Raw genomic sequence first — 24616 nt, forward strand, 5'->3', positions numbered from 1 at the left:
CATGTCTATTTCTTAGGTGAGAAAACTGAGACACGAAAAGATAAGCCTGTCCAACATTGCCTGGCCACAAAGGTAGAAGTAAAATAATAGTAACTACACTGAGTACCTAAATGTGCAGTCATGTTGTGAACATCCTGCAATGTGTTATCTCGTTTAGTTCTCCAATGATGGGTTCTACCAGTGTCCCTAATTTTACAGAAGAGAAAAACAGAGGCACAAACTAGTTAAAGGAGCTTCCCTACAAGTCATGAGCCAGTTAGATTCCATGCAAGCCCTCTCCAAATACTATCTCCTATGAAAGGAAGAGTTTCATTTGTATCCCGAGGACTTTTCACACTCCATCTAAGACTTTGATCTTATTCCTTCTGGCACTCACCAGAGCTGGTCATCGGGACTCACCTTCTTCTCGATGGACCGGGTGAGAAACAAGGACACCTCCTCCAGGTTCTGGGGCTTCAGGTCATTCACAGCCAAAACATGATCTCCATGGCAGAATAAGCATCCCAGATGGGATGGGCCTTCCCAGTGAGCCACACTGCAGTGGGAATATAGCATACAAAACCAGGTTGAGACCAAGTTCCTGAGCAGGACAGGGCTGGAGCTTACTGGGTCTCCTCCCTCTGAGCTGGGCTGTTCACATCTGAAGTAGGCTATCTCCTTTTCTGTTTGGAGTAACTTTCCCTCTGTCACCATCAATGTTGCTTAACCCTTCCTCCAATTCCCTCTCCAATCACTGCACACTTGCAAAGCCCTCCAAGGTCCTATGTTCTACTTCCTTAGCTGCAATCAATCTCCCTGCTCTTGAACTTTACAGCATTGTTGTTCGGGGGGGGGGGGTGACCTTATTTATTGTTTACTTATTTACTCAGTTTTCTCATTTTTACCAGACTATGTGAGCCTGGAAGTGTGGGGCCACCTTTTTGTTTACTTTAAAAAAAATTTACAACCATGTAGCTCCAAGTAAACAGAAGATGCTCAGAAAGTAGTTGTTGGATGTGAGCACATAAGATTACACAATAAATATCGAATGAATGAATGAGCAAGCTCAGTCATGGAGAAGTCTATTGATTGGTCAAGTATTTATTGAGCCTTACATTGTGGGAAATTTGGGAAAATGAAAGGTTATTACTTGTACTCAACCAGAACTTAGAAGACAGCAAATGTGTAGCATTTGCCCTTTTTTACTGATCATTTTCTGTGTATGTGTTCGTTTTTTGAGACAGGGTTTTACTATGTAGCTCAAGATGACCTTGAACTTGCAATCCTCCTGCCTCCACTCCCAAATGCTGGGATGGCAAGTGTGTGCCACCATGCCTTGCTACACTTTTTAAAAGAATGTGGAGTCAAATAAATAGTGGTTATGTTAAGGAAATTCTTTGTTACACAGTCTTTTTTTGTTGGAGACCCTGAGCAGGGGTTTCAGCTGATGTCTGGAAGTCTTAGACCCCCAATGTGCCTTTTTCTTTTAGACTTTTGATTCTTGTTTTCTTTATTCACTTCTTTCATTCATCAAATACTCACTGTGCAATGATCCTCCAGGACATGTGTGCTCTTGCCCACTCTTCCTCACCTTTGAGAAGTCAGAAAAGTGCTGCTTCTTAGACTTTTGGGTCCTCTTACACCCACGCCTTTGCAAGCTGATTCCCCACACAGCAATACGTTGCTTTTGGCATTTTTTTGTGACAACGCAATAGTCCAAGTTCTTAGTCGGTTTTGTCAAATATAGTATTTTAAGATATAATTGTTCCTTTCTTATCTTTTAATTTCATTTATGGTCAGGAGCTGTCAAAACTTCCACTTACCATATCCGTCCTGCGGCTTCTATGAGAGCAAGATAGTTTATGACATCAGGAGGAAAAAGAAACACGTGCAACGTCTCCACTTGGTTTTCATCAGAGATGTTACTGTGACAGAAAACATTTGTAAAACTCACATGAGGCAGTAACTGTCCCTGGCTCTGAACTGCCCTTTCTGAGTGGATTTTTGGCCTTCTATTTCTGAGATGATAACTTCCAATTAAAGGTTGTCCAAAACATGTGGAAAAAATATGAATTTAAGGCACTAAAAGTACTCATTAGTGCTCGTTTCCACACCTCTTGGGATGTAGTAGATGGTAGATGATGGAAAGAGAGGCAAAAATGGACTAACTTAGTTAGACAATGCCCATATCAGATCAGCTCGCATACTTCTCTCCTGGAAGTTATTCTATAGAAGAGGACATGGAGAAGAACTAAACTTATAGGAATCTTATAAATGCCCTTAACATCACTTATGACCTACACAGCCCCTTCCTCATCTATATTTATCCTCATGAGACTGCATGCCCATAATTCACTAATGATAAAAGCCAGGTGACATACTACTCAGATTAGTGAGGAGCCAGAGTTCCAGGACCTAAAAGATTAGCCAAGGGAAGACTTTTAACACCAGTTGAAAATACCATCCCTAGCCCAGGGACTGGTTTGCTTCCAGCTCTGTTATTCACTGTGGTTGGCCTCAGCCTCCATGACAAAGAGAAGCTGCTCAGATTCTTGGCTGACATGGGGATTTTTAGCAAATGCTTCAAAATTTGAATTCTAAGTCATATTAAGAAGCCTGCTTTGCTCTTGGGGCCATTAGAAATGAGTGCTTTACTTGAGTAATATAGACAACTTCACAACAGTTAGTGAGGCCGACCCCTTTTTATCATTTGTGTTCTGTGCTTCTGGATTGGCAGGTGAAAGACACAAGTCACTTTCTGAGCCTTGTTCTTGCAGGTGAAGCCCCTCTTCTTGGTTCTCTGGAAAGATCTGGGGTTCATCTTGGCAATCAACAGACACATGGGGTGTTTCTTTGAAAAAACTAGAGTACAAGAAGTTAAAACAAAACCTTTTTTAGCATGTCTATTTACAACTTTCTGCTGTGTGTGTCAGATATAAGTAAGTAGCTAACAGACATGTGAAAACTAACAAGGTCTTGAAGTATGTCCAACCATCATAATCACAGCCACAGTTAGAATCAAATCCAACAGGCTCTCCTTCTAAAAATGGATGTGGACTTAAAATAACTCTTTATACAACTTGGAGGACAGAGTGAGAGTGTAAGAGATAAATGCAAAACAGGAAACAACTTCCCAAGACAGAAAAATGTCCTGAGGATGTCACAAATGGTTTTCTGTGGGTGGAGAAACCATTGACACTTTTTCCTGTTTTGATATTACATCCCTCATCTGAGAATGTGAAAACCAAAACTTCAAAATTTGAGTGTGAATGATCCTACAAGTAGAAAATTCCAAAGCTCAAAACTTTATTTCACATACAGAATTACTAAAAATATTGTATAAAACTGACTTCAGGTGATGTACATAAGGTAAATATAAAACACAATGAATTTGTGTTTAGACTTGAGCTTCATCCCCAAGATATCTCATTCTGAATATGCAAAAATTCCCAAGTGCAAGAAAATCTGAAATTTGAAACCTTTCTGATTCTAAGTATTTTGGATAAGGGATATTCAACTTGTATCAAATGCAGTGTATGGTAATGGTTTGTATCAATATGGCAGTAACTATCTTATCATGGTAGGTTAGCTAAAATCAAGTTTTAAAATGGTAGTCTCACTTACCAGGATTTCATTGACATGTAATAGCACTCCGCTCTCTTGGAGCCCTGATCTGGCCTACTGGCGTCAATGAAGTCACCAGGATCATTGGACTCAATATTCTCCAACTAAAGACAAGAGGAACAGACATAAGGATGCAATCCATCCTTCCACTAGGTATCTTCTTATTCACAACACTAGAGCTCTGGGCCTGAAGTAGTAAACACATAACCATTGGAAGGACAGTGGTTCTCTTTGAGGGACTACCAACCAATCTTACCTACATGAGACTGAACCAGCAGAGCTTCTGACAGACTCAAAGTCCATCCCTCTCTTGGGTCCCCTATGCTCCAGGCAAGTTTCCCTTGTACTAAATTGGGATTTTTCTTTTTGTTTCATTACTAGACAATGCTATGAACTTTTCCCCCAACTGGTTCTACTACATAATCATGAATGCTGGATGTGTCAAAGATTAGACATAATGTGGAGTTACTATGCTCGCAGGCATTCCAAGTTGCTTCAGGGGGCTGTGAAGGTCTTAGAAAATTCTGCCCTTGCAATGCAGTCAACCAACTGCATAGAACTAAGAATCATTGGCAACGATAATTGCTTCAGAACCCCTAAGACGCCTCACCTAGTTCATCATTAGCCTATAATTGTAGTACTGCCTTTCAGTCAAGCCAGTCTTCCCACTGTTGGCCTTATCAAAGGTGCTCTTCTAGTCCAACATTCATGCAGTCTCCTTCACCTGAAATATTCCTTTTCTCTTCTGCCCACCGAAATTGTGTTCAGTCCTCTTAGAAGTTCCATGGCCTCCCTTGAACACCTCCACTGTTGCTGATGACTCTGAATTTCTATCACAGTTTTATCTGCCTTCGCAGACTCTGCATCACACAGTGCCTAAACACTGCCAGCTTATCAGTAATGCTCAGTACACACCTGATTATCCTAGGGAGCACTAGTATGAAAATATTTTTGGTGCTCAAATAAGCTTGGGAAATGGTGTGTGTTGTACACTGCTTGGTTATTTATACATTGCATACTAAAAACTGAAAGTCCTGCTGTTCAGCTTATGTAACCTACTTGTAACTTAGCAGTCCCCTAACGACTCCACATCACCATCTACTTGAAAACCCGCAGTGTGGAGATAACACAGCCTCTCCCCCACTTTGTTTTCCTGTCCCCCACTTCCGTTTTGCATTCTGTGTCTGTGTCTACCACACAATTGCTGTGCTTATATGCCTGGAAGACAATTTAGGTTTTGTCATTTCCCAATTTAAAAGCCACTACTGCCCCTACGCTGCCCACAGAATAAAGTCAACTTGACACTCAAGATACATCATGATCTGGCTTTTTTTTTTCTGTTTTATTCCCTACTGTGCCATGCACACTCTGAGTTGCAGCCTAACTGCACCATTCACTATACACATATCAAAAGCTATTAATTTCTGAAACCTTCTCTGCTCCAGTGGAGAGAGAGAGAATCTGTCCTATTTCTGATGTTTCCAGAGCACTTTGTACCTCTTTGTGTAGCATTATCCCTGTGCTAACTGGTAAGACTGCAGACTCTGAGGGCAGGACAATGTCAGATTCACTATTGTATCTACTGTGCCTAGGACCGTACAATGCCTAGCACTCAGCAGGGCTTCCAGCTGATTGACAGGCTGACTGATCTACACCACACAATTTATCACCAAAGGACCTTTGCTCTCATTCAGTCCAGAAATGCAGAAAGACTCCTCAAATCACACTCAAGACCAAATTTTATTCATCAAGTCAGGTCAAAAGTCATCTCCCTCTGTAAAGCCTCTGATCTTCTGTCTGGAAATCCTCCCACCCTTAGGGCACCCAGCATTGTATAAACATTTCATTTTTTTAGCATGGGGCCCTTTCTGTCTTCTATTATGGTTGGTTCCTATTCAATCTGTCATTTGTGTCCAATGTACCCTTGTGTTCCCCTGACCTAAGACTAGTCTCAGGTATAGTGTATTGGTCAAAGGCTCAGCAGACATTTGTTGGAGGAATGAATGATTAATGGATGGAGGGCTTACTGCTAAAGGAATGCTTCGAGGACTAAGATAACAACTGTCTTCTTCTTCATCTTGCATGGTCTCTGATAAGAAATCATGAGGAAGATGAGCTTGTCTGAATTCTGTAGAATATCTTTTCATTGAATGCTGAATAAAAGAAGTACAGAAAGAATTAATGATTTTCTTTTCTTTTTTTTTTTTCAAGAGACAGAAGTTAACTGCATACTTTCTAGAAAAGCCTTAATAGATTAGTTGGGTTGACAAGAACAGAGAAACTTCCAAGGTTATATTCAGAAGCCCACACAATTTGAACCTGCCTCCCAGACTTAAGAGGATGTGAATATATAAGCACATCCTGCAAACTTTTTTTCTCTACTGTTTGGAGCTGTAACTCAGAATGAGTGGTTTTCTCCCATAGGTGACATTCAGAGTCATTAAGATCTGCCATGTGTACCCACCCCTATCTTTATCACCCAATGCCTGCCATCTAAGAAGGTAATTAGCCCAGAGTCGAGGCCAGGCACCTCTCCTCTTCCTGCTCACGAGTCTTCTTTTGTGTTTTGCTAACATACTTCCATTGCTTCCATAGCAGTGCAATTAGGTAGAGTTGATCACATGATAGCGTGAATTGCAGGCTTCAAGGTGATGTAGGTTCAACCAATTAATTATTTCCTTCTCTCCCGCAATAGTCACAAGATACACATTCTAATGCAGGTGCTTTATACAGCAGGAGAACTGTTATAAGTACAATGCTTTATGGCAGGGGGGTTTGAAAAGATCCTGAATGTTTTCTGGGCAGTCCTTGAAAGGTGATTTTTTTCAAAAAATAGACATATGGATGGTCCCTGACTGGTGATTAAAATTTTTTTGACTCTCTGAGGGTCCAAAAGGGATATGCATTCAGTAGAAATCAATGTTCAACTTTTCAGTCTTGACTGTTTCCTGGGCTAGTTGCATGCAACATGATACTTTCTCATGAGGTTGGGGAGCAAAGGTGAGCCACGACTCCCCATCAGCTCTGCAATCGCAATGGGAAACAACCTTCCCGCTACAGCACGTCATGAGGCTAAGCTATGGGACCCTATTCAGTGCATTTTCACATTATGACATTTTTGATTTATGATGGGTTCGTCAGGACATAACCCTATCAATAAGTCCAGGAATTTTTGTACTCCGGTTGTGTCCGATTTTCTAGCCCTAAGCTTATTGCTATGGTTTGAATATCTCTTTTAGAACTCACGTTGAATTTAATTGCCAGTAACAACATTAACAAGTGGGTCCTTTAAGAGATGACTGGGTCCTGAGAGCCATGTTGTGCATGAATACTGTTATTAAGAGAATGGTTTCCTCATAAAAGGATGAGTTCCTTTCTGTCTCACTTGCTTGCCCACTTGCCATGATTTGGTGCAGCAAGAAGGTGCTCACAAGATGCAACCCGTTGATCTTGAACTCCTCAGTCTCCAGAACTGTGAGAAATAAGTTTCTTTAGAAACTTATGTGGTATTCTGTCATGGCAGCTGAAAGTGCACTAGGATACTCTTGTAGCCATATCGTGCCGAGTTCAGGATGGAGAAGGGTTCCTACTTAAACCACAATAACAAACCCAAACAGGGCAGATGGTACTGTTAACTTGAGTTCAGGTCACTGGATCTGAATACATGGTGTGAAAAAGTAAAACCACTAATGTTATGGTGGGGTGGGGAGAGGAAGCATCTCATCATTAAAAAGCAAGAGGGCATTTGATGAAAAGGGCTAACCTTCCTAGCCCCATTCCCTACTACCGTTTCTACCCCCGAATAACAGATGAGGTGTTTAGCCTAATGAATTTGATACACTACAAAAAGCTTTTAAAATAATTGCAGAGCTACCAACTAGATAAAATAGGATACTCTGCCTCATTAGGTGTGCTTGGTACCCACAGAGAGAGGAAAGTCAATGGCGATGTCTCCAAGGGACAAATTAATATTCATGCAGGGCACAAAACCACTTAGCCTGTTTATTAATACTCACTGTAAATCTAAGAGAGCTGAGGGTACAATTACAAGTCACTTTCAAGGGGCAGGTGTCTTATATTTTATTTCTTCAAATGGATTTCTTTAGAAATGAAAATGAAGTGATACGCAAATATAATGAGAAGCAAGACTGAACTAACTATGCCTAAATATTAGGGCAGGAATCATTCTTCTGCTGCATTAGGCTCTGAGGAAGGTGGGCAAGGTCAAAGTCAACTGCTAATCAGTAGTTAGAAGCATTGGCCCTGGCTCCCAGGTGTAGTGTCCTGGGAGAGAAAAGAGGTGACTGATAATTACCACATCTGGAAGACTGGTCCTCAGTGAGGCAGGGCCCACAGCCTCCAATGTGCTGGAAGGACCAACGAAAGGGCTGGGGTCAGAAACAGGCCTTTTGTCACCCCTTGAGGATTTCTCCTGCTTAGGAAAAAGGAATGCGGTAGTAAGGGCACGGTTGATCTCTTGTCTGGAATAGAGCAACAGCCTCTCCTTTGGGCTTCCTGCCTCTAGCATGTCCTCATAGCTTCTGATATCTGGGCAGCTGGTGAGCAGTGTATGTCACTAAGATGAGGGCTGATCTTGCCAGGTGTCTCTCTCCTACCCTTGAGGATGTTTAGCTTGACCTTGAGAAGGGCCCAGAGTCTCCCGGAGCCCATCTTCTCCACTGTGTCTCCCTCAGTACCCTGACCCCTCTGTTCTTGTCATTAAGTCTACTTGTTGACATGCCTTGCTTTTTCCTTTTCCTTAGCTTTAAGCATGGGACAACTTAGAAAACACGTAAAGATTCACAGAGACCACACACAGTTCCATTTATAAAGGTTGGCTCTAAGAAAGAACTTCGGTAAATTAACAAAGGCCCTTATGAAGTAAATTAAAAATGTTAAACTATGAGCCCTACACAAAAGACACATTATATTCAAATGCAAGACAGGTGAAAAACATTTCTATAGAAACCACCCTAGACTTAGTCATTCAAAAGGAAATTCATTATGTACCTTGAACAATAATGATGGAAAAATCCTCCAGTTTTAACTACTATTAAAAATTGCTATCATTAACTTTCATTCCCCCTACCACAATCACAGAAATCTGAAATGTCTGTATTTTAGCTCTCTCACAAAACACAAAGCTATTTTTCCTTTTGTTAACCATAAAAGGCAACAAGGGTGTACATTCTCTCACTTATTTATTCTTTGTATTAATGTAAGTTGCTAAGGAGAAGGAAAAGCTATTATTACATCTGCTGAAAGAGGGCTATGTTCAGGTGCCCTGTAATAGTGATATAGTCACCTCTGTATTCTGATGAGCTGCTTTTATATCCCAGAAAAATGATGCCATGAAGGAGACCCAATCTTTAATCTTCTCACTGTTGATAGGAAGAAATTTTCAGCTGATGTGAGACAACAATAGCACCTGTGCTCATTCTGAACCAGAGAAGGGTTCAGAATTCAGAAGGGTTTAGAACAGGCTGTGGGAGCAGCTACAGGGGGAAATAGGATTTTTCACAAGTAGCTTAAATGGCCCACTGGCTTTTCACCACCTCCACATTTGCACGTTAAAATTAACCTTCATGCCACCTCTACGAGGAAAACTCAGAGAAATGGGAAGAGCAGTAGAAAATAAGAGTAGATAGTAGTAAGGACAGGGTCTGGGGCTTTTGGCTTTAACACCAATTTCTATGGTGTTCTTAGTGAACCCCCTCACCTGTCAACACCATTTTTGTGAAAGTCTGCAGGTGTGCCCTGCCTTAGGGAATGCATGTGTTCATGACAAGTGGGTTTGAATGAATTTATATAAAATTCCATCTTCTTACAAATGGCCAATAAATATGTGAAAAAATGTTCAACATCTTAGCCACTGGGGACATGCAAACCAAAACTCTATTGAGATTAGTCACTATTGTGCCTGGGTATGCACACCTATGTTTATTGAAGTTCTAGTCACAATAGCCTAGTTATGGAATCAGTTTAGGTACTAGTCAATGGAAGAATGGATAAAAAGAATGTGTATATATGTACACACAATAGAGTTTTATTCAGCCATGAAGAAGGAGATCATGTTCTTTGCAGGGAAATGGATGGAACTGGAGAGCATCTAGTTAAATGAAATAAGCCAGATGCAGAAAGATAAATATTATAGGTTTTCTCTGATATGTGGAATCTAGACTAAAAAAAAAAAGACAAGAAAGTAGAAGGGGACTACTTGGGAAGAAGAAGGGGACAGCAAGAGGGCAAGGAGGGCCAAGAGAAGGTAATGGGGGGTGAATATGATCAAAGTATGTTATAGACACTTATGAAAATGAAATAATGAGACCCATTATTTTGCACAATTACTACACACTAACAAAAAATAAACAATGCAAAAGAGTCCCACCTTCTGTTGACAATGTAAAAGGAGCTTTGGGTCTTTGGATTGATCTGAAAAAGGTCAAGTTCTTCACACTCTGCTTTAGCAAAGTGCTTCCTCTGCAAAGCCTCTTCACCCATCCCCATGGCCTCTCCCTCCAGCAAATAGGCAGGTATGGCAAGTCCACTGGGCAACTGGGCTAGCAGTGGGAGCCCCTCTTAAAAACTGAAGACTTTCAGGGGTGAGTATAGCCCCTGCCTATTATATATAGCTTGTACAGATGTTTGTGGTTGAGTTCTTTTTTTGTGGAATGCTTCTGGGGTGGTAAGTGACTGTTGTGGGTTGAACTGTGTCATTCTTTTCCCCTCAAACCCCCAGAATACATATGTTTCACTCCTAGCCCCAAGTCCTCAGAATGTGACCTTATTTGGAAAGAGGGGTATTGCAGATATAATTAGTTAAGATGAAGTCATACTGAAGTAGAGTTGGCTCCTAATCCAATGTAACCGATGTTCTTATAAAAGAGGGAAATTAGGACTCAGAGATACGCACACTGGTGGAACACTACGTGAAGCCTGGAGTTAGGCTACCACAAGCCAAGGGAATACCAGAAGTTAAGAGAAAGACCTGGAACTTCCCTCATGCTTCAGAGGGATGCCTAGCCCAGACAACAACTGGATTCCTTACCCCCAACCTTCAGAACAGTGAGATAATAAATTTCTGTTCTTCTAAGCTACCCAGTTTGGGGTATGTTGTTACAACAGCCTTAGGGAACTAGTATAGTGACTTTTTAAGATATTTTAATCAATAATGAAGACTGACATGATAAGATCTGAGGTGGTAGCCCTGGGTTTCTGTTCAGAACGTGTTTATTGGTTTACAATGCTTTGTTTGGGGCTTAGTTTTGCACACAGAAGACACTGTGTTATCATACTACCCACCTGTCATGGCCAATGAGGAAGTAATCCCTGCTCGTGGTTCTGATGGACATCACCTCATCAGGGTGGCATTTAAACATCTTCTGCACAGATTGCATCTTTTCCTGGTTATTTATTCCAACTTCTACGCTGGAGCTTCTGTTAGACATAGACACAAAGTACCAATGTATATACCAAATTAGGAAGAAAACTGACTCATGGTTTAAATTAAGACTCAAAAGAATAAAACTTAAGATTGACTTGATCCAGGTTTTGAAGATTGCCCAACAATTTGAATTATTATTATTAATTGAAGTATTTCTATTTCAGAAAATAAATTTGGACTTTGGATCTGGTTCATCATTGATTGAAAATACTTTGTTCAACCTAAAATTTAATTCAGAAGGCCCTGTTTTGCTTGGATTCTTAAGTCTACAAATCATTATCTTTTCCAGTTTTTTTTTTGTACATGATTTCTAAAGAGAAGACAAGAAAAACTGATCTAAATATTTCTTAAGCTACTTCTTGGCTTTATAAAAGAGTAATTTCATCCTCAAATTAAATGAACCAAAGTCTCTAACTGAATAATTTTTCATTAAGGATTTATCACCTATAACATGTAATATTTCACTTTTACCCTAAATATTCGTTATTTTAGTCCCTTTTCAACTACAAATATTATAAGCCCTGGGTTCCTTCTGGCAATGATTTTAAGTTTAAATTTGCATGTAACTTGTTAGCATTTGATTTGATCATGTTTGCTGTTTGTTATATGTTTTTTGCTGAAATACACACCGATCAATTTTGATGGAGCCTCGGTGATGATGGTCTTTGTAATAGGAAAGACTAAGGTCCTTTTCTCCACTTTTTGACAGAATAAAAAAACGCTTTTTCCAAGAGGTCTAAAAAATGAAAAGGTTTTGAGTCTCAGTCAAATCTCAGAGGAAGAGAACAATTTTTTTTTTTAAATGTACATGAAAGTCTGGTGGGAGGCTTGTTAAACCACAGTGAATACTTACTGAAGAGAAGAAAAGCTGAGGAGGTGGTGACTTAATAAAGTAATCTTGTTTATAGACTTCATTTTCATGATAAAATGTAAATGGTTTGTCTAATAAAAGAAAGTGAACAGGATTCAGTTTGTTCCCTCATAAATTTCAGAAAAGAGTTTTTCCAGTTGAAAAGCATTGTTTGTCTCTGGAAAGGCCCTCAAATTTTTCAGTTATTCAAAAGAACACCTACAATAGCCCTCCAACCACATAGGACTAAGTAAAGGATACAGCTATGGCCTTCATTCAGGGGACATTCAGAAGCACCTTCCTTCAGCTCACATCTGTCTGGCTCTCTGTTTCTGGAGTGTGTCCCTGACTAGCTATACTAGCAAAGGTATGTCTCCATGTCCATCGTAAGAGCAAGATAACTCTACATTGCCCTTGGCCCAGCAAATAATAGCAAACCCACCTGTTATTAAAAGTGAGATGGTAAAAGTGTTTTTCTTTTGTGGGGGTCTTGGGGGGACTACTGCAGAAGCTGGGAAGGGAAGGAAAGTCAGGACAGCTGCCTCACCAGAATTATTGGATAATAACATAATGCTCTCAACAGCTGTATTCCAGAATCCTGATTCTGCTTTCACTTAATAAAGAAGCTTTAAATCTTCAATAAATTCTGCTTTTCCAAAGCTAAGGGCAAACTAGACCTGCAGTCTAGATGTGAAAGTTAAAGCAAGCTCTTAAAAATCGTTTTAACAACATTGTGCTTTTAAAATAGTGAAAGTACTACATATTTCTTGTAGACATTTTGGAAAATATATAAAAACTTTAAAAATACCTTTAATTCTGCCACTTACAAGAGAAGCAGTTAATATTTGAGGAACCTCTTTACTTCAGCTTATTTGACAACTTATTTTCACCAGCTTTTGTTTGCTAAGCCCAAAGGCAATGCACACAGCCCTTAAATATTCGAGAACATTGATTAACACAGGTGTGTGCTGAAATTGAGGCCAGAGAGAAATTTTAAAAGATGAAAGGGAAGAGTAGAAAAAGTGCCTGCTCTCTTCAGCCAGACTGAGAAACCTTATAATTTACAGGATATTAGGTAGAGTACTCAGGAAGGTCTTGCCTCAGTAGTGAGGAAAAATCAGTCCTAGGCTGGGGACTGTGCCAGCCCTACCTAACAAATCATAAAAGAAGTCTTCAAGGGATCGAGTTGTTTCCAAGAAACTTAACGGCATTCCAGAACAAAACTCAAGATTTATAGGAATAAAAAAAATACCCAGTTCCCAATAAGGTAAAATTTTCAACGTCTGGCAATCAGGCAAAGACTATTAGGCAGGCAAAAGACAGAAAATCATGACATGTAATGAAGAGAAAATCCAACCAATCAAACAGACCTAGAGCTGAGACAGAGGTTAGAATTGGCAGAGAAGATATCTAAAACTCTTCTAGTCATTGTGTTTTCAATAAGTTAGGTAGAGATATAAAACAGAGAAGGCCTCAAGTGAACTTTTAGAAATAAAACTATGATGTCTTAGGTTAAAAAAAAAAAACACACCCAAGGGGAGTAACAGCAGATTGAATATTGTAGAAGAAAAGATTACTGCACTTGAAGGCATAGCAATAAGACAGTCAAAATAAACAGAGAATAAAAACAGAATTCAAAGACATAAAAATAGCCTCAGTACACTGTGGACAAGTTCAAGTGTCCTAATATATAAGTAACTGAAATCTCTTAAACTGAGGGAGGGAGATAGAAAAAAAGTACTTGAAGAAATAATGCTAAAAATTTTATAGACTTAAAACTATAAACCCTGAGATCCATGTAATTCATTGAACATAAGTCCAAGAAACATAAGATATGTGGAAGAGGGGTGTAAAGATAATGACTGAGGGGATGAATTCAACTATGAGATATTGTAAGCACTTTTTAAATGCCACAAGGTGCCCCTAGTACAACAATATTATGATAATAAAAAATTAAAATGCATAAAATAAAATAAGTGGAAAAGAAGCACAAATAAATATAATGGGAAAAAGGACTTAACAGGCATCACTAGACTTGAATGTAAACAGAATATTCAATAGGTATGATTTTTAGAAAGAAAATAAAATATTCTCTTTTTTGGAAAAAAAAAAAGACATAAGATACTTAAAGAGAAGTACACCAAGGCACATCACAATCAAATTGCTTGAAACTGGTGATAAAGGGAAAAGTCTTAAAAGTGGTCAGTGGAGAAAAAGGCTCAATACATACAGATCAAAGATATTAATTTCTTGCCAAAAACAATGTAAGAAAAGTGAAATATCATACAATGCTGAAAAATGCATGTATGAGATGATTCCAATAGCGTAATGGCTAGAAAGGAAAAAAAAATGAAAATACACTTCTGCAAAGTGCTTATATTATTTGTGAATTAGTGTGACATCACTTGAGGTTAGATTGTGATATATTAAAAATGTATATGACCCCTAAATTAATAACTAAAATAATAAAACACAGTTACAATAGGCCAATAAGGGAGATAAGGTAGAATCATAAAATTGCTCAACTAATCCAAAAAGAGAAAGAGGGGATGATAAAGAACAAATGAAGAAAGTAGAAAACAAATAAAAATATGATGCACATAGACCTGACCATCACAATAGTCACATTTAATGTAAATGGTCTAAACACCTCAGTAGGTAGATTGTCAGATTGGACAAAAAAGAGAGATTCAACTATATGTTGCTTATAAGAAATACACTTCAAATATTATGCTACAAGTAGTTTACCAGTAAAAGATTAGGAAAAAAAGATACACTATGGTAACAATAGTCAAAAGAAAGCTGGAGTGGCTATATTAACATCAATGTAGATTTCAAAGCAAAGAGGATTACCAGGAATAAAGAAAGTAATTTCGTAGTATAAAGGGGTCAACTAATCTTAGAAGAATATCACAATCCCAAACATATTTAGCTTTATGACAGAACTTACAGATACATGAAGCAAAACCTAATAGAATTATAAACATATCCAAAATTATAGTTAGAGATTTAAATACTTCCCTCTTAATAAATGATAGAACAAATAAGGAAAAAATCGCCTAGGATATAATAAACTAGAACAGTATTATCAACCAACTTAACCCAAATGATATTTATAGAAACTTTCACTCAACAACAGCAGAATCATTTTCTTCTCAAGGTCACAGTCAACAAAAAATAAATCTCAGTCGAGTTAAGAGGGTTCAAGTTATATAATTATAAATTATAATCTCAGAGTACAATTTTTTAATCAAGTTAGAAAAATCTCCCAGCTGGGTTCCAGTGGCACATGCCTATAATCTTAGCTATTTGAGAGGCTGAGTGGTCCAAGGGCACCCCAGGCAAAAAGCTTGTAGGACCCCATCTCAACCAATAATGTGCCTGTCATCCCAAGCTACACAGGAGACTGATGGCAGTTCCAAGACAGCCCAGGTAAAAATGTTCCCAAGACCTCATTGTAATGGAAAAGGCTGGGCATGTACCTGTCATTCTAGCAATGGTGTGAAGTGCAAAATAGGATTGTGATCCAGGTCAGCCTTGGTGAAAAACAAGACCCTATTTCCAAAATAACCAGATCAAAAAGAGCTGGAGGCATGGCTCAAGCAGTACAGTGTCTGTCTAAAAAGCCTCAGTGAAAACCCCAGAACTGCCAAAAAAATTTAAAAGATCTCAAAAAAATTTCTGAAATGAATATCCCTTGAATCACAAAGTCTTCCAAAAATGAAAAAGGGAATATTTTCATACTCATTGTATGAGACCAGCATTATTCTTCCTGACAGAACTAGAAATTCCTGGCAAATTAGAAATTGAAGGAAACTCCTTCAACCTAACACAAAATATCTATTTCTATATCTATCTATCTATCTATCTATCTATCTATCTATCTATCTATCTATCTATCTATCATATCTGTTTATCTATCTATTATATCTGTAAATAACATCTAAGATTGACGCTTACCTTCTAAGATCAAGAACAGACAAACAAGTACTTATTTCATCCCTGCTGTTCAACATTGTGTTAGAAATTCTGTCCAAAGCAATTAGACAAGAAAAAATAAGCAAAATGTATCCAAATTGGAAAGGAAAAAGTAAAACTATCTCCATTTACAGATGACATCATCTCATATATAGAAAATCTATAATAGTCCATAAAATACTATATGATTTAATAAGTTCAGCAGCATGTAAGAACAACACTGAAATAAGCATTATTTCTATAAACCGGTAGTAAATAATCTGAAAATGAAATTAAGAAAGTAATTCCATTTACAATAGTGTCCCCGAAAACATATACATAGGAATAAATTTAACCAAGGTGGTGAAGGACTGGTACAGTCCTTAATATGTCAATAATATCCAAAGCAATTTGCAGATTCAATGTAATTTCTATCAAAATACAGATGACATTTTTTGCAGAAATGGAGAAGTCAATTCTCAAATACATAAAATTCCAAGGAGTCTTGAGTAGCCTAAATGTCTTAAAGAAGAACAAAGTTAAAGTATTTAGATCTCCCAATTTCAAAACTTGATGTAAAACTACAGAAATGAAAAACAGGGTTCTAGTACAAAGACAGATAGGTAACAAAATTGAGAATCTGGAAATAAAGCTATGTATCAATGGCCAAGACTATTCAATTGGGAGAGAATAACCTGTTTAATAAATCCTGCTATGACAACTGAGTATTCACATGCAAAAACTTGAAGTTGGCCCCTCACATCACACTAAAAAAAAGAGTTAACTCAAAATGAATCAATGTCCTTAGTGTAAGAGTTAAAAATCACCCTGCTCTTGGGAGGAATCAATTTTCATGATCTTGAATTTGACAACAGATTCTTAGATATGAGATGTAAGCACAAGCAAAAAAAGAAAAAAATAAGTATACTTGATTTCATCAAATTGTAAAACTTTTGTGCATCAAAAATTATTTAAAAAATAAAAAGACAACCTACAGAGTGGGAGAAAATCTTTTCAAATTATATTTCTAATATGAGCTTAGTATCTAAAATACGTAAAGAATTCTTAAAAGGCAATAACAGAAAGATAACCCAAGTAAAAAATGGACAAATGACTTGAATAGACATTTCTCCAAAGATATAGAAGTGGGTAATATGGATACAGGTGTGGCTCAAGTGGTAGAGTGCCTGCCTAGCAACTGCCAGGCCCTGAGTTCAAACCCCAATACTGTAAGGAAAAAAAAAAAAAAAGGAAGAAATGACCAATAAGCACATGAAAAGTTGTGCAACACCAATAGGGAAATAGATTAAAATTACAGTAAGAAACCACTTTATGCTCACTAGGATGTTACTTTTTTAAAAGAGTGTATTAAAATAAGTGTTGGGTAAGGATATGGAGAAATCAGAACACTCTTACATTGCTGGTAGATTGTAAAATGGTTCAGGCACTGTGAAAAACAATTTGGTGGTTTCTTGAAAAGTTAAACATAGAGTTACCATATGACTTCTTGGTTCCAGTCTTAATGTATTATCAACAGAATTGAAACGGTATTCAAACAAGTGCATGAGCACATATGCTGATAACGCTCTTTTCACAGTAGCCAACCATGGAAATATCTCAAATGGTCATTAAGGGAGGTATGGGTAAATACATATAATGGGGTGTTATTCAGCTGTTAAAGAAAGGAATGAAGTAGTAATTCATGCTACAAGGTGGATGAATTTCAAAAACATTATGCTGAATGAAAGAAGCCAGACACAAAAGGTCACATATTGTATGACTTCACTTATATTCAGAATAGATGGGCTGGTGGAGTGCCTGCCTAGCAAGCAGTGAGGCCATGAGTTCAAACCCCAGCACCACACTTAAAAAAAGAAAAGAGTAATTGCAGAATAGCTGAATCCCTAAAGAGAGAATGCAGATTGGTGGTTGACAGGAACTGGGGTGAGGGAGGAGTACAACAGAGAGAATTACTTAATGGGCAAGGGTATTTATTCTGGAACAGTGGTAGGGTTTTAGAATTGGGTAGAAGTGGTGTTTGTGTAACACTATGAATATGCTAAACACCACTGAATTACGTCCTTCAAAATGGTTGCATTAATTTTAATTAAAATCTGTTTCAAAAAGTCAAAGGGCAGGGCTGAGAATGTAACAGAGAAGTGGTAGAGGGCTTGCCCAGCCCTGGGTTCAATCCCCAACACTGCCGAAAGATAAAATGAAATAAATAAAAATAAAGGGCCATTTCTCTCCAAAGTGAGGGAATGTCAGACCTTGCACAGATTTGTCACGAGTGTTTAGATCACTTTTGCTTGCAATTGCTGAAGACTGGAAATGACCCAGGTGTTTATCACAGGTGAATGATTAACAAGCTGTGACACACCTACATGATGGGTGCTATCAGTAATGAAAAGAAACAAACTTCTCATACATGCACCAACAAGACGGACCTAAACAGAATTGCAAAGTGTGAGAGAATCCAAACAAAAGTGTTCATGCTGTACGATTATACTTACATAAAATTCTAAAATATACAAACTGATTTATAGAGATAGAGCACAGATCAGTGGTTGTCTGCAGAAGTGTGCACACACAAAAGAGTGGGAGGCAAGGGAACAAGAAAACTTGTGGTATTGATGGATAGGTCCATTATCTTGATTTGGAGATGGCTTTATAAGTTTATACATACATTAAAACTTGTCAAATTGTAGACTTAAACATATCAACTATATCTCAATAAAGTTTTCTTTAAAACATGAAACAAATTTGAAAAACATTGAAACATATTCCTATTATATGATACAACCATTCTACTCCTAGGTAAAGTAATATATATATATTTTATATAAATATCTATATAAATACATATATTTTTTAATCTCAGATTCTTTTTTATGTTTTAATCTGATTATTGTTGTACTGGGGGTACATTCTTAGAATAGTTTCAACAGGTCTCATTTTTCCATTTTCATACATGTGTACATAATATTCCACCACATTCATGCTCCTATACCCTTTCTTATATCACTGCTCTCACTGGTACCAACCCCCAGACAGGACTTGTTTTATTTTCCTGTTCTGTTTTTGAAAAAAGAGACATTTTTTATGGGTTTAAGATAGCTATACAGAGTGTTTCATTGTGATATATATATATATGTATATATGTATTCCATATATAATTGATTCATCCCCTCTACTTTTCTCCTTTCTACCTTAGTTCCCTTCTTATGATGATTTCAATAGGTTTAACAATTCAATCTTCATTCTTGCATAGAAAGTACATCAACCATATTCACCTTCTTAACTTCCTTCTTTCACCCTCCTTCTCCTGCTAGTGACCTCCCCTTAGCATGAGCTGTTTTTCATAATATTGCTTGTGTTTGTATTAGATCAATATTCCACATATGAGAGGAAACATTTGGCCTTTGGCTTTCTAAATCTGGCTAACTTTGCTTAAGATGTTACAAAAATTTATGTACAAATATTCCTGTCAGCTTTCTTTTTTAATAGGTAAACACTGGAAACAACCTAACCATTCATCAACAAATAAATGAATCAGAGAATTATGACATATACTTATAATGGAATACTACTCAGTAGCAGAGACAAACTATTGATACACACAGACCATGGATGAATCTCGACAGAATAATGCTGAGTGAAAGAAGTCAGACAAGGGTTCATTTATGTACAACTCTGGTAAGTTATACAGAGACAGAAAGCAGAGCAATGGGAGCATGGTTGGATGCTGGAGAAAAGGATTACAATCTGAGAGTGATGGGGGTGTTCACTATCTTGATCATGGTGATGGTTTCCCAAGTGAAAATATCTATCAAATTGTATCAGATTCTACACTTACAATAAACTACAATAAAATATGACCAGTCCAAAATGTATGCCCATGCCAGGTCCATGCTCAAAATGCTTCAGGAGTCATGGGTTATATGGGGCCAAGGTCTGGCACAATGTGGCACTACCTTTCTGCATCCTCATTTCTAGTTCTCCAACCCCATTCTGCTCTCATGTATCCAGCCTCAACACCGTTTCGCTGCTTTTGGTCATGCCATCCCTTCTGCCAAGATATGTTCTCTTTTCCAATCTCTTTTAAAACCTGACACTTCTAAGAAGGTTCAGTTCAAATGCCTTCTCCAAAAAGCTTCTCTGGATTTCCATAACCGCTTAGCCTTTTTCTTGTACAGATTCCACAGCATTTTGTACCTATTTCATGATTGTGGAATAACCTGACTATATGTGTTGATCCTGACTTCCCAACAAGATTATAAACTCCCTGAGGGAAATGACTCATATGAATTAATATGCAGAACTCTTCCCCACAATAGAAAGCACACAAACAGACAGTCATAGGTCCTTTGTAAATATTTTAGAGTTGAATTGGATAATTTGACTTCTAAATTCATCCTAAACTCAGTTTTTTAACCAGGTACTTATGATGAATTATACAACTAAAAACAAGGATATTTGAATAATATACATTGAGCTACCCTTATAATAAGCCCTGATAATAAGTTAAGGAATTTCCCTATGTAAGAATGTCATGCAAAATTAAGGAAATATATTTCAGGTTTTATTCTGGGCCATCACTTGTTATTATCACTGTCTCCAAGCCACAAGTGGAACATTTGGCTCATTAAATCAGAAAACACTAAATTTCTAGGCAAGGCTGCTCTCAGAAAATAATTAAGTGAATCCAATAGTTTCTGTTCCCCTCTCCAAACCAAAAATCATTGTCCCAGAATGCCACCCATTATTCCCACTATAACCAATATCAGTATTCTGGTTAGCCTGATGGATTTTTGTCCACCATTTTTGATGGAAAGTTTTTTCCTTCTGAGATTATGCCCCAGGGGTACCTGGACACTTCAGAGATTTGGTTTCCATGATGGCTTTTTCTTCTCACCTGTCAGAAGGAAAGGTTAAGCATCAGTTATTGTCCAAACCACTGTATCCAACATTGATTGTCGATGGAATCTTTGAGTATCAAGGTGGGGCTCACAAATGCTAGCATCCCCTTCCCATTCCTTCTTTGCTGTTTTCCTCCCTGCCCCTGGGGTCGATGGTAGTCACCGTAGGAGGACAAGTCCAAACAGCTTGTGCTCACCAGTGGGTGGTCTGTGGAGGTGTTGTGAAGAAGGCTGCAGAAGCTGTCTTCCCCAGTCTTCCCTGACCGTTCTCTGTTCCTGTGTCACAAGTGGATCTGACAAGAGTGCCCTGGGGAGCAGCAACACCAAGGAGGAGAGAGCAGAACAGGGCAAAGGGCGGTAGACTGGAGGCCAAATACAGCTGAGAAAGCAATGCTAACTGAGAGGAAGTTCAAGCTTCGCTCTTCTCCACGCCAGACGCTCGCTTTCTCCTGGGGGAAACTGAGGAGCAAAGACATGGTCCATGCTCTCCAAGTGCCTCATTCACCTGTGTGGCTGTTCCCAAGGCTGCCTGACTCTGGGGGCTGAGACTGACACAGGACACTGAACATGAGTGCTTTCTTCCTGGGCAGCTGCTAGACATCTCCTGGTTAGCTGGGGCTAAAACGATTGAGGGACCTCCCACAGGGCTAGGGCTGTAGATGGTGGGAGGAGGCCTTAGGAACTAGGTCCGTGTCAGTGAACAATTTCTACTTTGAATTAGTAATGCCCCTGCAATAGAAGGCCTGGGAAAGGGAGGTACTGCGGAAAAGGCAGAGGACCTGTTTCCTTCCAATGGCTATGGTTGCTTCCTCCCCTCCTCACTTCTTCCTTTCCTCAGCACTAACTTATCATTCCTCCGAAACGATAGACGACTGGCAGCTCTTTAATCCTCTATGCGTGTAAGCACAGATAAAAGTCTTAAGACAAGACACCTCTCACGGCCTACAGAAGCCTGTAAGCACTATTTGGAGGCCAAGGGAACCCTTCCTCAAATTCCACATCCCTTGCCTAGGGAAAGCTTTTTTCTCTTTCAGTATCCCACAGAATAACAGAGGTGATTATTTTCACAAATTGCAACTTTTCTGAGGCATCCGAAGGCAACTGTTGAAGAATGGTGCCTTGGCCCCATGGGATAGGCACATTCTACTCTGTGCAAGGCCTGGGAAAGATGCCAATCTACTGAGGGCAAAGATCTTTGTTCTTCTGAAGAGGAAATCTGTCCAAGGAAGAGGAATATAACTTACTTAAAATGTTGTACATCTCCCTGAAAGCATGGAACATATAAAAAAAGTTATCCCTGAGATTTTATATCACATTTGTGAGCTTCTTTCTGATTTAAGAATTTCACTGCCTGAAGAGTGAGGAATGAGTGGTTTTCCTGCCATCACACTTCCACATCCATGTATGTGAGTCAGACACCCATCCACACAGCATTTATCCTAGTGAGAAATGGAGTTCAAGGTTCAGATTGGATGGCTGGGGAGGAGAAAGTAACTGTGGGTGACATATTTATTGTAAAGCAATGTGCTTACTCAAGTTCTTCTTGGTCAAAAAGCCAAAAAATCATTTTTCCTGATAACATAGTTGTATTTAAAGCCCTTGTAGTTTATAAAGGGGAGGAGTAAAATCCTCCCAAGGGTACTGGTTTGAGAACTTCCTGCTGGTTCAATTTCAGACAGAGCTTACATTTAATCAATCCTTACCTTGGCAGGAGGGCTCAGAGTGAGCCAGAGTGAGTTTAGAAGACCTAGGGACAGAGTGCTTGATGAATGCATTGAATGCATTCTTTCCTTTTGTGTCTCAGAACTGTTCTATTCTGAGGTAACCCATTTTACAAACAAAAAGCTACATTTGAGAGGGAAAGAATGAGGGGACTCCTACCTAGATCCCCCCACATGGCACCTCACTGATGCTCACAGACACGCTCAATGACATTCTCACTCCTTGTGCACCATGGATGGCAAAGCATGCTTTAAGGACCTCTCTGGTCTTCCAGTGTCTGTCGGGGGCTCCTCAATCACCTGTAGGGACCATGCCTCTCATCCAGCATAAAATGATACAATAGATAAAGCTATAGGGTATGAAGGTTGAGTGTGTTAACTGTGAGGTTTGGGTTTAAATTTCATTCCCATCAGTAATGGAAGATGCAACCTTGAGTGCAGAACAGCAAGTACCCTTCTATGCCTCCATGTCTTCATCTGTAAAGTGGAGGTTGTAATATTATCACTTTCATAGGATTGCTGTGAGCATCATTGGAATAATCTGATTGGGAGCACTCGGTATGCAACAGTAAATGCTAGTTGTCTGGTCCTTTCCAGGTGAGCTGCTAGTCTATGATTCTATGACTGTTTAATAATGCCTTCAATTTGTTAGCTTTGTAATGCATTTCAGGGACTTCTAAGTAATATGTATAAAGATCCTCATAACAATATTATAAAGCTTATATTATGTTTACAATGATAAAAATATCCAGCTACAGACAAGGAGGTGATTACTAGAAAGACTAAATAATTTGCCTTTGGTAACATAACTAAAAAGAAACAGCCAGAATTCTAACTCAAAAGTTGACCTTCAGAACTTTGTTCTTCTTCCTATTTAAGAAAGACCAACAAAATCTTTTTTATAGGTTTGCTTGCGTTTCTTGTCTGGTCCCAAACAAACAAAGAAACAAAAACAAAAACTTTCCAAAATAGTTCTTTGATCTCATACAGGAAAATATCCCCACATTCATTGTCTAATCGGTCCACTGTAATGTCATTTGGAATTTGATGAGTGTGATACCAAAAAGTCCTATTTCTCTCTGATCATATAGCCTAAGAAGATTATAAATACAAAAGCCTTTAACAGCAAGATTGCTTGACTGCAAATTTTCCAGTTTTTAAATTCCAACTTTTTAGTTGCTAAATTGCAAAAAAGTTTCCAGGTCATCATAACCTTGAGAATGCAAATCAGTTACATTCTGTAGTACTTACTAGAAATCCATGAGGTCACTGGTCCAGCTCTCAGGAAAGTGCTCCGTTCCGGAGTCTCTTGAACTCTGTCTGTTCACTCTGAGAGCTGGCGCCAGGGTGCGGATTAAGTACAAGCTCTATTTGAAATGTGAACCAGCAGGAAGTTCTCACCTACCTTTGGGATTGTCCCGAATTCAAATGGAAGCTGGTGCCCCAGGGAAAATTCTGGGCTTTCATTTTTTCCGTGTGTGGTTTGGCACAGAACTGCCCTTGGTGTTCCAGGTATCTTACAACAAAACACAAAAGCAAACAAATTTTAAAAATTCCTGTAAGACTTTGGACCATAGTCATAATAATTCTTATTGAGGACAATGCCAACCTGGCCTTGACCTTCTGCAGTGGCTACCGTTGAAACAATTCCTTTGTTTTCTATCCACCCTTATCTTACCAATCTTACCAATAGCCTCCTGGGGAATTAGGAAGGATTCCTTTGTAACCAATGAGGAAACAGAAGCCCTGTCTTCTCCAACACTCTAGGTGCCAATGTGCTCATTCATGTATGAAGGAGGAGTTTGATCAATGGGGCAAGGGGATCTGGTATGTTCTAATGCACAGCCACCCAACAACTCTTAAAAGTAAGTGGGTTACACGAATAGTCATGGACAGACATCCAAAGTGGTATTTGGCTACCCAGGAGCCTACTGCATATTTTCATTTATATTACAAATTGTTAGAGGAGAGGAGAAAGTATGAATGAGTTTTATCCTGTTATGTCATCTTTGGAAATGGATATACGTAATCTTTCATTTTAACCTTTATTAACTGCACTAGAGTAGCTGGGCTCCAGTCAGCTCTGCCATGTATTCCTTGTGTGATCTTGGAAAGTTATTTA

At 38.6% G+C, this 24616-nt stretch overlaps 1 protein-coding gene across 7 annotated transcripts in view; it reads right to left on the reverse strand.

Moving 5' to 3' along the window:
* Positions 1 to 23835, reverse strand: part of Plekhs1 (pleckstrin homology domain containing S1) — a 44495-nt gene extending 20660 nt beyond the window's left edge. For 2 of the 7 annotated variants that reach the window (XM_074078265.1, XM_074078259.1), the window contains exons 1-13: positions 23746 to 23830; positions 20971 to 21232; positions 20723 to 20769; positions 11901 to 11989; positions 11677 to 11783; positions 10906 to 11040; positions 8909 to 8984; positions 7919 to 8038; positions 5631 to 5756; positions 3604 to 3707; positions 2635 to 2841; positions 1803 to 1904; positions 400 to 535 (exon numbers count right to left, since the gene is read on the reverse strand). In XM_074078265.1, coding sequence (XP_073934366.1) covers positions 400 to 535; positions 1803 to 1904; positions 2635 to 2841; positions 3604 to 3707; positions 5631 to 5756; positions 7919 to 8038; positions 8909 to 8984; positions 10906 to 11040; positions 11677 to 11783; positions 11901 to 11989; positions 20723 to 20750 — 1230 coding nt within the window. In that variant the 5' untranslated portion in view covers positions 20751 to 20769; positions 20971 to 21232; positions 23746 to 23830. The other 5 variants (XM_074078261.1, XM_074078264.1, XM_074078262.1 and 2 more) reach the window with 5 other exon arrangements.
* Positions 23836 to 24616: the final 781 nt, after the last annotated feature.

This window comes from Castor canadensis, chromosome 7, assembly GCF_047511655.1.
Source record: "Castor canadensis chromosome 7, mCasCan1.hap1v2, whole genome shotgun sequence".
Classification (NCBI taxonomy): Eukaryota; Metazoa; Chordata; class Mammalia; order Rodentia; family Castoridae; genus Castor; species Castor canadensis.